The sequence below is a fragment of the Solea senegalensis genome, linkage group LG4, assembly GCF_019176455.1.
Source record: "Solea senegalensis isolate Sse05_10M linkage group LG4, IFAPA_SoseM_1, whole genome shotgun sequence".
Taxonomy (NCBI): domain Eukaryota; kingdom Metazoa; phylum Chordata; class Actinopteri; order Pleuronectiformes; family Soleidae; genus Solea; species Solea senegalensis.
The window spans coordinates 12536353-12550639 of NC_058024.1; the positions used below are offsets into that span (position 1 = coordinate 12536353).

Genomic DNA, 14287 nt, shown 5'->3' on the forward strand with positions numbered 1-14287 from the left:
TCACCTCTGACTTTTTTTTTTTTTCAATCTTGCAACATCCAGGAAAAAAAATTGCCTTCGCTGGCCTATTTAAATATTAAAAAGCAACAATGCAACGTTCAAATCTGTCGTATATTTCACACAAAACTATGGAGAGTGGTTAGCACTGAATTGCTGAGGTCATTTTTTTTCACATGAACAATAACAATAATAATTATAATTATAGTAAAACAAATGTGCATATATGTGTGTCTTTTCATGTTAGAACCTGCCCTTAACTATACATGTATATAGATATATCTATATGTCTATATATATACATATATACATATATATACATATGTATACATATATATACATATGTATACATATATATAGATATATATATAGATATAGATATATATATATGTATATATGTACACATACAGAGTGTTAACCCCCCCCTCTAACTTGTTGGGGAGTCCCCTCAGGTAAAATGGCCTGCAAACACATGAATTGAACGCGGCCCTTGTGGCGAATAGAGGAGAGTCTGCTGCTCATTGTGACCCGCACACAACACAGTGGATTCCAGCAAACTTCTTGTATGCCTCTTTAGAGCAAATGCCTCTCTTTTCATTTGTCCTTGTAAACCTCTGGCCAAGCTAAGTCTTTTCTCTCTCTCCCCTCTTTAATCCGTCCTTCTATTTCAGGAAGAAAAAAAAAACACAAAACCAGGTTCACGCAGTGCTTTAGTGGCTAAAAGTGAAAGAGCTTGTGTTTTTTCTTTCCTCTTTTTTTCCCCTTCTCCACCTCCTCCTCCTCCTCCTCCTCCCTGCGCTGAGTTGAGCCTTGAATCGCTTTTGGAAAATTGCTTCTTTTGAATAGAGGGAATTGGAGGAACAACGTTTAATAGGATCCAAAGGGAGTCTTCGCTCTTAAACAGGTGGAAATTGGACGTCCTCGAATTTATACCAACAGTGTGAAAGTATATAAGCCGGCGTGGAAAAGGAGGGATCCCATCTCTGGGGATTAGCAGCTTTTCTCCTGAGTAAAGTAAAAAAAAAAAATCCTAAACTGAAAAAGAAAAGGGCTACTGTGCAAGGAAAAACTATGAGACCATGCGTGTATATAATGCGCATGAATGACACACTGTCTAAACAGTTTCACTCATTTTAAAGTTTAATTCTGATATCACAGGTGACATGTTATACTGTGTGTAGCCTATATGCAGTTCGTTCACTCCCTTGCTGAGGTTCCTGTGACGTGCGCCTTGATAAGCAGGCCTCCCTGTCACTCATGAGGAGTTTGGTGTCAGGAGACAGTGATCCGCGCTGAGGAGGAGGAGGAGGAGGAGGAGGCTGCAGCCAACATGTGACAGAGCGCAGTCGCCTGGTTTCTCCACACCCATCTGACCAATAAACGAGGTAAAACTTCACGCTCTCTCTCATTCTCCACCAGCTCATCACAGCATCTTTATTTTTTTTCTCTGTCCCTCCTCCTCCTCTCCTTCGTCGTCTTCGTCTTCTTCTTCTTCTTCTTAACGAGCTCTGTAATGTCCTGTTAATTTTGTGTGCACTAGTTAATGAGCATTAATCCATCACCCCTGGATGCTATTGTTGCGGCGGGGGGGTTGGCCATTTGGATGCAAATGCGTGACACAGTGACAGCAAGGTGCTTATTAAACTGATGTGTCCTCCTGTCTTGTCTGCTGGGAGCTCAGGAGAGTGAAAAGACTGCGGGGCAGCTGCAGAAGAGCGGGACGGACTTTGTTGCTCACACTAAGTTCTGCTGCTGCTGCTGCTGCAAAGGAAAACAACAACAACAACAACAACATCAACAACAGCAAAAAATGGCAAGTTCTGCCTCTCTGGAGACGGTGATGCCCTGCGGTAGGACCGGACCGTCCGCGGCGCCCAAGACCTTGGCCTTCTCCATAGACCGGATCATGTCCAAGAACTCGGAGCCGAAAGGGAGTGCGGAGGAGCGGGGAGAGGGAAGGAAGGTGCTGGGGCTGTGCTGCCCGATCCCCTGCATGATCCCACTGCAGCCCTTCAGCTACGACCTCCAGGCTAAGGCGCTGATGAACTACTCGGAGCTGTGGAGAGCCAGTTTCAGGGGAACTTTTTGCGGTTCCGCAGCCGCTCCATGCAAAGGGAACTGCGGCATGTGCGGCAAAGCGGAGGCGAGTCTGAAGCAGCCGCTGCTGACATCGTCGCCTGGGAGCCGTGGTGTGGTGAAGCCGCAGGTGTTGCATCAGGCCGTGGCCGCAGTGCCCAGCAGCGGCTCCCTCTACTATCTCAACTACCTGGACTCTGCGTACCAGCAGTCCGAGCTGCTGGCCGGACACTGGGTCTCCAGCCCACACGCGCAGGCCTCAGCTCTTTCCGCGCACCACAGACTCTTGCTGCTGGAGAACGCCAAGTTGGCGGCGGTCGGTGCCGCCGAAAAGCTGCCCACACCTCAGTACCCGCACAAGGAGCATCTGCCCGGGCAGCTGGACCAGATCGTGAAGGAGAACCAGCATCATCACCACGGTCTGGTCGCAGAGAAGAACGGCGTCAAGACGCACAACAAGCTGAGCGGCAGCGGCACCGCGGACGGGAAACCCAAGAACTTCACGTGTGAAGTGTGTGGAAAGGTAAAGTTTTTACATTAGTCTCTTGTTAAATCCACATTTTTTTAATGAGCTCATCATTTTGTAGTAAAATGTATTTGTTTTTCTCCAATTAAAACGAAAATTAAATTGGAATATATGACACATATGTTGTAATAAAAGTAATGGAGCTTATTTGTTATTGTTTAAAGAAAAAAACAACGCACTGCACACGAAAGTAAACAATACAAGTGCCTTCCAACAAAAGTGCATAAGGAAAAATAAATTGGAATAATTTAGTGGGAGATTGTGAGTCATTAACCTACTACTTTAAAAATAAAATCATTCAGAATAATAACCGTACAGTTTTTGTGTTTTGTTATTTTTGCGCAGGTTTTTAACGCGCATTACAACCTGACCAGACACATGCCGGTGCACACCGGGGCTCGGCCTTTCGTGTGCAAAGTATGCGGCAAAGGATTCCGACAGGCCAGCACTCTGTGCAGACACAAGATCATCCACACACAGGTGAGCCGCCGCAAAACCTCCTCCATCACGGATGCTTTCATCTCATTTATACCTATTTTTTATTTGTATTCACACCATTTTTATTAATGTATATTTATTTGTTTTGTTGTTGTTTTTTGTAAAGGAAAAGCCTCATAAATGTAACCAGTGCGGGAAGGCGTTCAACAGAAGCTCGACGCTCAACACGCACGTGCGGATCCACGCAGGGTACAAACCGTTCGTGTGCGAGTTCTGCGGGAAAGGCTTCCACCAGAAAGGTACAGGAACCACATTTACACACCACATGTCATGTAATGCTTTAAAACGAACTCCAAAAAAAAAAAAATCGTTGCCTCACAAGGTGTATTGTTGATTATTAATAACACAAAAATATATTCACATAACAAAAAATCTAATTCAGCTTTATTTTCGGTCTTGCATTGTTAATTGTAAAACAATTCTATTCACCACCATGTATTTTTAATACTAACTAACACATTTAAAAACGTTCAAGTTTCCTTTTTTATTATTTAAATAAATCACGTGAACATGCAAGTTATATAACGACATTGTGTCACTTAATGAAAGATTTAATTCAGTGTGAAAATCTCTGTATTGGGTTTATTTTCATTCATTCATGGATTGATTTGGTATTTCAACATTATAATGTCACTCTTGTTTTTATTGTGTTGCTATGTTCCTGTGCGTAAAGGTGCAGATGATTTATGCAAACTATTTATTGTGTGTGATTTGGGATGAGGATTGTTTTTCTTAACAATGACAGCTGATGTTCAACATCCCTATATTTGTGTGAGGGTGCAAGCATGCATTGCTTGAGTATAAATTAAAGATGCAGTTCAGGGTAAAAAAAAAAAGAAAAGAATATAAAGTGCGGGGAAATCCATGCATGTGAAGGAATCTTCAGAGTTTGGTGTTTGTCGTCTGCTGGATCAAATATTATCAGGGCTGAAAGCATCACCATATGCTGCAGCTCTCAGTTGTCTGTGAGGGTAATGAAAGGGGAAATAATTGCAGGGCCCCGTCGGTGAGCATGAAGCGATCAGTGGAAATAGGACATGTCACTTTACACAGACTAATTCTCCCTTCAAGACAGCAGCATTTGCTCTGGGTCAGCTGCTTAGACCCCGGCCAAGTTGGGAATCGGGGCTTTTTTTTTAATTTGTTGAGTTGTTGCCGTACTTGATTTTGACAAAGTTTGACAACTTCTTGACTTCGGCACACAAAATCCTGATTAATGAAGGCCGGGCAGAGCACAGGGATGGAGGAGGCTCTGTAACTCCACAGTGAACTATTGACCTCAGTGGAGAAAAGAAAAGTGAGGAAGAGAAGTTTTCTCTTTTTTTTAATCCTCACGAGACTCAGTGTCTCAATGTTCTCCTTTAAACTGTCCATCTTTTCCAGTTATTTCAGTGGGGGAGATTTTAATTTTTAATTTAACTTGGTGCATTTTTCTTCACTTAAAAGCAACACAATTTCCTTTGATTTGTCCTATTTTTTTAATTACACCAAAATGTGGTGCATTCACAGTAAAAAATATACCCTAATGTGTGGTTGGGTTTTTAAATTCAATCAAATTGTTTTGTAGTTAACCCAGAAACCTTTAGAGAAGCAATTCACGTTAAATAATCCAGATGCTTTCAATGACCTCAAGATAAATAAGATGTTGATGGTTCTATGGTCATGTGTCATAGTTCCATGATGGAGCACTGACGTTGTTCAATACTAGTACTACATTTTGATTTATACTCCATTCTGAGCCGACTTTATTTCCTAGAATGTTTCAATGCATTTCCACACAGACAATGTGAATGCAATTGTGTGTAATTGTCGCTTCACCATCACAGTAGTTGTGATGTGATTTATTGTAATGTTATTGCATGGAACAGCATAGTTACACTGCAAATAATTTTTTTTAAAGATCTGAGATTTGAGGATTTTTGCATTGAAATTGTTGGTCAGAATAAACGTGATGACATGAGTTTAGGTTCAAGAAACCTGTGATTTATAGTCATGACACTCTATGGATAAATAATTATAATATCATGAAAATAACAAGTGCTTCCTCAGTCAAATCACCCACATCTTTCCTGCTTGTGCTGATCATTTCTATTTTATTTTTGTCAGGAAACTACAAGAACCACAAGCTGACTCACAGCGGGGAGAAGCAGTACAAGTGCTCCATCTGCAACAAGGCCTTCCACCAGATCTACAACCTGACCTTTCACATGCACACACACAACGACAAGAAGCCCTTCACCTGCAGCACCTGTGGCAAAGGCTTCTGCCGCAACTTTGACCTGAAGAAACACATAAGGAAGCTGCACGACAACGTCTTCTCTGAGGCGTCCAGAACGCTGCAGAGCTGAGGACCACAAGCCTCCTAAAAACTGGCCAATGTTCTGGTTGCGACTGTGGCCCTGCATATGCTGAACAATGTCTGTCGAGGTTAAAGAGACAAGATGGGGATGTCCAATACAATTACACATCAACCCCTAATGTGTGGTAATCTGGGCTGTAGGATCCTTCTCAAGTGTAACCAGCAGGGACTCTGAATAAAGACCAGAGAAGAAGACACAACGTCATACACTTAAGACAGGTCTCATTCTGTAGGAATATTATAGTTTGTCCAGTCCAGAATTTCATCCTGCCAGTTACAAGCGTCAAACAGAAGGATGCAGTATCTGTCTCCCTCATGGAGGTGTAAATAATAGGTTATGGAGATGATAAAAATAATAATAATAATAATATTAATAATAATAAAACATGTTATTTAAATGTGAATTGTCTGGGGAATGCATTACCATGTTTGTATTTCAAAGAAAAAAATGTGGGAAAAATGTGAATAATTAAGTTATAACTTAAAATGGAAAATTGAATGTTTGAGCCATGTTTTTGAAGGCATTTGAAAATAAAACCAAATATTATGTTACAAGTCTTGCCGAGTATATGTTCAGAGAAAGGCATTTTTCTGATGTGATTGGTGCAAAACATGGAAAACATTAAGAGTTTTTGTTTGTTTGTTTTAAAATAAAATGATAGGCATACACAAGTCAGGAAGCAAAGCAAAACACTGAGATACATTATCCCAATAATGATAAAAACAAAGATAAGAAAATACAAACATATTTTATTTACTTTCTTTTTACCATTTTCAAGTGAAGGGTACTTTGTTCCTATGTTTATTAATGAAAATGTATGTATTAGCTGTGTTAATCAACCCTCAATGTACTAGGTTCAAAATACCACTGCATACGTGCATCGACTGTGATCCACAATATTTTCTATTTTACTTTTGTCACTACTTCTGCAAACCAAAATACACCAGAGATGAGCTTTTAGCTTCAATATGAAGATTTTGTTGAAAATATTCCAAAAAATATAACTGTTAGATGAAGAACGAGGATGAATCCACCAAATGAAAGCCTGTAAAGCGTCACATTTTGTGTGCAACATGCATCTCTTTTATTTGCCTGTGCTGTCACAAAGCCACATATAGACACAGTGTGGCCCTAGTGTATGCTCTGCAGCCACTTTGCTTCACCATTTATTGACAGGCACGATCTTAATACTGCAGCATTTACACTTGACTCTGGCGTAATGATCACAGATAACACGGGCCCTTGAAAACGAATTACATTAATCAGATAAACGGCCTCGGGAGGCTTTGATAGCTGTGTGTGCGTGTGTGTGTGTCGCATCCGGAGCCGCTCATCAGAACAGGAGATAATGGAGCACTCAGGCCGCAGCTCCTCATCTGGGCCTCTGCGTTAATAGAGCACAAGTTATTCTCGGCACGGCTCCTGGAACAATATTATCCCTGCACACATTCTGTCGAGAGGCAGATCCGTGCACCCAAATGGCGCTCCACCTATTAACAGCCAATTAGCGCTGAGCCGGGCCAGGACGGGCCTGCAGTAGCCTGGCAGGGATAATATTGCCAGATGAATGCCTCGCTCTGAACCTATTTCATCAGGCTGCAGACAAAATGTGTGGAAACAAGAAACATCTGTCAACTTAAGTAAAAGTGACTTCAAATAAATAGAATACGTTTTCTCGATGGTATTTGTCCACACTTCGCAGCTTCGAGCTCTGCTGAAATGAAAAACCACTTCCCAACACAATCGTGTACACAATTTCATAGACTTTATAATATAAGACTGTATTTTAGTGTTTTATTGATTAGAGAAAACTATTCCAAACGGCATTGTTGGCAGGTAAATATAGTATTAAGAGGAAAATACTGATGATTTACACTAAAATATTAATAAAAATAATAATAATATAATATAATAATAAATATTTTCTATTCAGTCATTTGCTATAAAATGATACAGTAAAATATTGTGAAATGTATTTACTGAATATATACAACTATTTTACAGTGTACGCTAAATATCTGCAATGTGAAGCTACCTGCGATGCAGCTTCATAAGCTAATTAAATTGCTGACATGTCATTCATTATAAGTGACAAACAATTTTTACCTCCTCATATGAATCTTTGTAAACCTGGGGATGTGTTTTAAAATAAGGATGTTTTTTTTTTTTTTCATTTGAACATAAACGTTCCTCACTGATGCAGAGTAAGCATTAACGGGGTATTGCCAAATAGTGAGACTGCACCAATGTTTCATAACTTATTTAGTAATATACTGTATAATGTAGTCTAATTATGAACCATGGAGCCCAAGCCTGCATGGTTTCTTATTTACTTTATTTGCATATCTGTGTCATTATCTGTCAATAACATTGACTCTATTTCAGGTTTGTCATTTTGTGGCTCCAGAGTCAAAGTTTGACAATACATGTATGGTAAATAAAAACATTTACCCTAATTTACCTGTTAAATCCTAAAAGAATAGGGCTGCTCTATTTCCAGTGACAGAAAATGGGGATTTCCGCAAATATGTGAAGAAGAATCACAAGTCTAGTATTTGTCATAAAAAAAAATAATTACAATCAAATCCAAAGGATGATTTTAGTATGTTTTAAACTGCACACTGACGGAAACAAACATGACTCCAGTGACTGACAGCCAGGTGAGTGTTGTCACACATTCTTCTGCAGCACAGAATCCGCAAACATGCACGTTCACTGTTAAACATCAGCAGCTTGTTTAAATTTAACACAACAATGCGCGTGTGTGGTGAGAAACAGACGTGTGTGTGTGAGTGTGTGAGTGTGTGTAGACTGCGGGGCATGAACAACGTCAGGGCTGTTGCTGCAGTAAACAACCTAAGGCGAGCAGGTTGTCCTTTTCTCTGCACTCGCTCTCTCTCTCTGTCTCTCTCCCCGTCTCTCCTTCACCTCTCAGCATCTGAGCAACCGCCGCCACATCCACAAACACGTTAATTGACGAACGGGAGCATTAATTAAGGCGCGCGCGCACGCGGGGTGGTAACGGAGGGAAGACGAGAAGCGGGAACGCGCGCGTCAATCAGCCAGTCAACAACTCGAGGACATCTCCCTTGCCATCGCGGGGATCACTGGGGATTCAAGCAATTTGCGGGGCCACAAAAGGAGCTCGTTTGAGACAGGAAGGGAAGAATAGGGAGAGGCGGACTTTTTGTGTGGCGGACTGAATTGATTGTAAAAGAGAGATTAGCGGGGAAGCTTCAGCAGCGGCCCGTTAAGTGCCCAATCGAGGAGGAGGGAGAGAAAAGGACCAATTAAGTCTACCAAATGTTAACTTACATCAGTTTCCCCTCAGTTTAGCCCACATGAATCTCCAATTAAAATGTACCAGCTCTAACAGCCTGTTCTCTTTAGAGGAGGGTGGAGGGGGTGACAGTTTGTGTCACAGCAACAGCCAGCCGACAAATGTTCCCACAACATGTGATAACCTGCAGACTGCACCATGTAAGGCCACTGTGGACAGAGAGAGGCCTAAAGGTTTTTTTTATTATTATTATTTTCTTGTTTTTGTTTGTTTGGTTTTTAAATTACACAACAGCAAAACGTTATTATTATTACTATTTTACAAAGCTGTGTTTCCACACATAGTTTCTGTGTGTTTACATTAGGAATAGTATCAAAATGACCAACTTGGGGTACCTGAGTAAAATGGTATGGTCTGGATAGAACTAGACTGGTTCCACTCATGACAGTCAGCTGACTGTGTGACAGAAAAACGGAACTCTTTTTGCAACTGGTGTTTCTTCAACACCTGCAGTCTATTTTCATACAACGCGTGACGCCTCGTTGAGACAAACAGTTGTTTTCTGCTGTGTCACGTTTGCATTCTTTGCGACGTCACGCTACGTACAGTATCTCTCTGATGCCTACCAAATAAAGGTAACGTTCTCAGTGGAAAGCAAGCCTGACCCCGGGCTTTACCTCACTGTACCAAACCAAATTGGAAACACAGCACATAACACTAAGAGTAAAACCATGATCTTTTCTTAGGTCTAATCTAGTACTTTTTCTCTTGAACCTCAGGTTACTCACTCAGTACAAGAAAAATTGATGGAGCATAACATCCATCTCCATTTGCCCATGTTTTTGTACTAGTTCCTCATATTACTTACTGCATGAAAATAGTTTGAGAGGATGTTGCGACAATATGAGCACATTCCATTGTGTTTTTATGGAGATGTTAATGCTATTAATAAGAACTAATATCTCAACTAGATGTAGTTTGTGTGTCAAGCTAACCATATTCATAACTAGAAAATCATGATTCTCATTTCCTATTTTGTGGCGTATGAACGCCATCAAACCAAAAATTGATGTAATTGAGCTCACATGTATCTGTGATTTGCAGAAATGTACATCCGGTCTGAGCATTTAAAATACTGGCACACAGCAAACAAAAAGACCCAAAGGGAAATGCCATGTCTGTATAGTACATTGAATGAAAATAAATAAAAATAGAATGAGCAAAACCTACGTGGTTTTAAATGTTGGAGCTTTTTAATTACCAATGAAAGAGTAATAGTTTGGCAACGCATGCTGTGCCTTTGAATTAAGATCGTCAACGCCCTACCCCAACATCTCTCTATCCATCCGAGAAAAAAACGACCATTTGGTACAATAAGCCTGCAGGATTCATTGTAAAGTAGTGAGGGGGTTAATGAGCAGTGGCTTCTCTCCACTCTTTGGCTCTGTTCCTGCTTTAAATGAAAGGATGCATGATGGAATGGGCAACAATGGAACCTAGAAATGTTGAGATGTTCTGTTGAAAAACACGTTTAGCTTGTAAAGAGCAAGTTTGACATTATGCTTATTGAAGAAAATGTCGTCATAAGCCTGGATTTGGCTTAAAGATCGAGGCAGAAAGCCCTGAATGTTTTGGGGCCGAGGCACTCTGGAATTCAGGGTGTGATGCATGGAAATGAGCCACTCAAGAAAGCGGCCGAACACACAGATTAAAATGGAACAGCCGCAGCATTCACCCGCACCTCATTGAGATTCTTTTACAAAGTCAGTGCTGAGCCTTTCACCACCAAAACCTCATCAAAATGTCTTAAAGACATCGGCGAGCAGCTTGTCCTCGGGATGTGCCTACCCGCCTGCCATGGCATGTCAAGGGCAAAACGGGCCAGGAGAAGGTGCTTTGTGGCTGCGAGGGGAAAGTGGTTGGCTGCTGGGAATTAAACAGGGAGGGAGATCACATCACTGATCTGTTGTCAAACTCCACTCGCTGACCTCCATCTATCCATCCACCAATTGTCTGTCCATCCCTCTGTCTGCCCAGTCTGTAGCTTGAGGGGGGAGCTGTCGAGGTGGACCTCAATCTCTTTTAGGTGGAGGAAGAGGAGGAGGGTGACGCATAGGCCTGAGCCTATCGGGTTTTTGTTGTTGTACAATTTTGATTAACCTTAATATTTATTTTGATAAGTAATTTATGTCAAGTTTTAACTTTTAACAAATCCAACCAGCAGCAGATTGAACGCCCCCCAGAAGTAAAGACAGTATGAATCTGAGCAGAGGTTCACAGCAGCATGGATTAAACTATCATCAACACTTCACACCAAAATGTGCAAACTGGTAAATTGTGTCTCATTGGTGCAGGTCGGTTTACCAATCAATGTTAGAGGCACTGTGTGAAATATAAACTCTATGCTACATCCACACATCACATCCGATATGACTACAGTGCAGTTTGTATTACCTCAGAACGTTTGGAAACGGTGGTGATCTGGAAACATTTGGGTATCATTTCAGTCTGGGCAGGCAGAAACGGAGACCTGTGAAAACAACGTGGTTATCCATATTCAACTGCAGACTGGCATTTATCAGCTGCAGCAACACAATCATCAGTTTGGAATAAACAGGGTTGCTGATCCTTTGTTTCAGTTTTCAAAAAACTGCGTTGGTGGTGAGAGAAATGGGCTTTACTCTTATTGTTGAAGATTTTAACATCACTGAAATAATGTGACATTTTCATAATAAATGAATTAAATTCAATTAGTCTAACAACAGACAGACAAACTTTAGAGATTTGCCTGATGCAGTACATTTAAATTAGTCACCTTTTAAAGCATCCATGTAAACAGATACAGAGGGAATTCAGACTTGGATGTAATGGAAATTTTGGTAAACAAAACACAATGTGACTCCACTGATCAGGGTATTTAGCTGTGCTATTTGAAAACAAAAAAACAATTGTGTCATTGTAATAAAAAAAATGTATAAAGAAACAAAACAAAACCCAACAAAAACATGTTGTAGAGAGCCTCTACTGAGTAATGATATGTCAAGGATCCAGTGACATTCTGAGACAGGGTCTTTCACAGTACTTCCAAAGGAAGGATCCAAACATGTATCTTGATAATATATCAAAATCACCTAAGCAAGTCTAAGCTCACTCTTTACCACAATTGGTCCGATCAAATAACATTACTTTTTTAGCACCAAATCACCAGAACTACCTCATCTGCTAAGACTAGAGATGCAAAAACCTTAGCAATGCCGACACCCACTAAAACATTCTGCCTGAGGACACACACAGACAACAATCAACCTCGCTATACAGGGACTATGACTTTGATACCACATACTCCACCAGAATGGCTGAGGGACATAAACCACTGCCAAGTCCACACCACACATTGGTATGGACAAACTCCCATCTGTGGAGGCTGATGCTGGATCATTGTTCCACGATTAGGACACATTTTAGACAATTAGTCAGAGCTTTGTTTGCATCGTCCTGCCATAAGCTTTCCCAGGGAGGCTGAGCAGTGTCCTACACCAATAAGTGGAACGAACCCTCTAGTGCCCTTTCAAAAAAAATGGGGAGCAACAACTTTTAAAATGATTCCCACATCATTGCAGACAGAACAAATTAGCACACACATAAAACAGTCTATTCAAAAACGTAAATCTTTGTCCAGCTAATTACAAGCAAATTAATCTGGTCCTCTGATGCCGCAAACCAATGAGCCATTTTCTCCATCATGCTCTGGCTGCACTCAGCTCTTTTCTAGTGGCATTAGTGAGTCATTGTTGGGGAGGATCAGTTGATTTGGGGATGTCCGGTGCTACAGTTAATCCCTTTGACCTGACCTGGCCCTACTGGGAATCGTCCTCTCTTCCTTCACTTTGGGCCACCGTGTTAATGATGCACCACTCGGCTGGATCACACAAGTAAACGACCTCACTCGGCGTAAACTGAAAACTCTACATGACGCTACATGCCAAAACTACAAAACAACCATCCATAGAAATAATTAGCAGTGAAAAAAAAAGTCTAAATATTGGGTTACAGTTAAGGTAATTGAACTGCTGCACTTACAGATCCAAGGTTTATTCTTGGTGTGGTTAAACTGTTGATAAATGACCTTTCTAAATTTAACTATCTATTATTATTATCCATCTATTTAACTATTTAAAAGATCTTGAATTCAATTTACTCTGGATCTGTAACGTTTGTTACGATCATGACTAAAAGTGACTTGTAAACTTCTAGTTTTTTAACTCATCCAGCAGCAGAACACACCGTTGCTCTTTCTTACTTAAGTTCCCATACATGTGCTGCCCTTCACCTTGTGTCCATCTCTGTCTGTATCAGCTCCATGACGTTTGAGACCGGAGACCGCCCTGCTCTCGATCAATTTAATCTCCTTGTGATGTTGTGGCGTTATCTTGCTGTAGGTTGAAGCAGTGACCACCCAGCTTGTTTTTGTCTGCTACTTGTCTTTTCCACACCATATACACTATGAGAATCTACAGTACAGTCATGTGCTCATAATGCATTGGGTTATGGTTATGGAGTACTTTTTTCCAAGTCACTTTTGGTGGCAAACCAAAATGTTGAAATGTTAGTCTACACTCACACACATTTCATGACAACATGGAGACATGATAGCTAGAAATTAGTGAGCAAGTCATGTACAAAAGTCAGCCACAATTCACAATTCTGTTACAGGCAACAACTTTCCATGTTTTGGAGCAGAGCTTTGATGCGAGGGCCAACTGCCAGTCGTGGTTTGATGTATCATATCTGTTTTGATCCAAGTTTAGCCTGCTACTGCTACTTTTTCCACACTTACTTATCATTAAACAGCTCAAGCAGTGCTCACAGTGTATTTTGGTGTTTAACATGGGAAATAAGCAAGAGCGATACACTATGCATTCGACCGACTGTGAAAAGAAGTCCTCACTTTCTCCATTAAAATGTTTGCTTTTTTCTCTCTACTGCAAAAGAGGAGCCTAAAACATTGCCTTTTTCTTCAATCACAAACCAATGAAAGTGTTTGCTTTGACTGGTGGTTGTGACAATAAACTCATTAGAGCGTGATAAAGGACTTAATTAAGAACGAAGCGCAACACGCTGCTGCCATGTGTGGCTCCATGCCAAGGCGGAATCAATATCAACAAAAGGTACAATACACAAACACAAAATTCATACGTGTCCTTTCAGCTGCCCACTTAATCCATCAGTTGATATGAAGAGCGCCGCATTTTCTGACTTTAACCAGGCGACAGCATACAGACTTTCATGGTAGCACAATCAATACAGCTGAAGAGGAATTCAGCTGGCACAATCCCCCCACTGGGCTTCTCCGAGCACAGTAATGCAGCTCAATGAGCAGAGGAAGAATTTTCACATTAGCTCCAGAAAGCTGGTTCTGTTTAAGTGCTGGAAAAGAAAAGGGTGTTTTATTTTGGATGGAGGTATATGGAGAGAAAGTGGGTGTGTGATTACAGTTACACAAGTGAAGTGAGGGGCCGTAAAAGAGAAAATGTTACACTGGAGCATGTG

At 41.0% G+C, this 14287-nt stretch overlaps 1 protein-coding gene across 1 annotated transcript; it reads left to right on the plus strand.

Annotated features, from left to right (window-relative positions):
• The first annotated feature begins 1210 nt into the window (after positions 1-1210).
• Positions 1211-6008, plus strand: fezf2 (FEZ family zinc finger 2). Its single transcript, XM_044023009.1, has 5 exons — positions 1211-1382; positions 1679-2596; positions 2945-3079; positions 3204-3336; positions 5204-6008. Exons 2-5 carry the CDS (start codon positions 1808-1810, stop codon positions 5443-5445), a joined length of 1299 nt encoding a protein of 432 aa, XP_043878944.1. The 5' UTR covers positions 1211-1382; positions 1679-1807; the 3' UTR covers positions 5446-6008.
• The last annotated feature ends 8279 nt before the right edge of the window (positions 6009-14287 follow it).

Bases quoted from the DNA above. Each gene is read 5' to 3' on its own strand.
- fezf2 (XM_044023009.1), top strand. From the start codon at position 1,808: ATGGCAAGTTCTGCCTCTCTGGAGACGGTGATGCCCTGCGGTAGGACC. The intron at 2,597-2,944 runs GTAAAGTTTTTA...ATTTTTGCGCAG, and splicing joins CGTGTGAAGTGTGTGGAAAG to GTTTTTAACGCGCATTACAA. The intron at 3,337-5,203 runs GTACAGGAACCA...TATTTTTGTCAG, and splicing joins GAAAGGCTTCCACCAGAAAG to GAAACTACAAGAACCACAAG.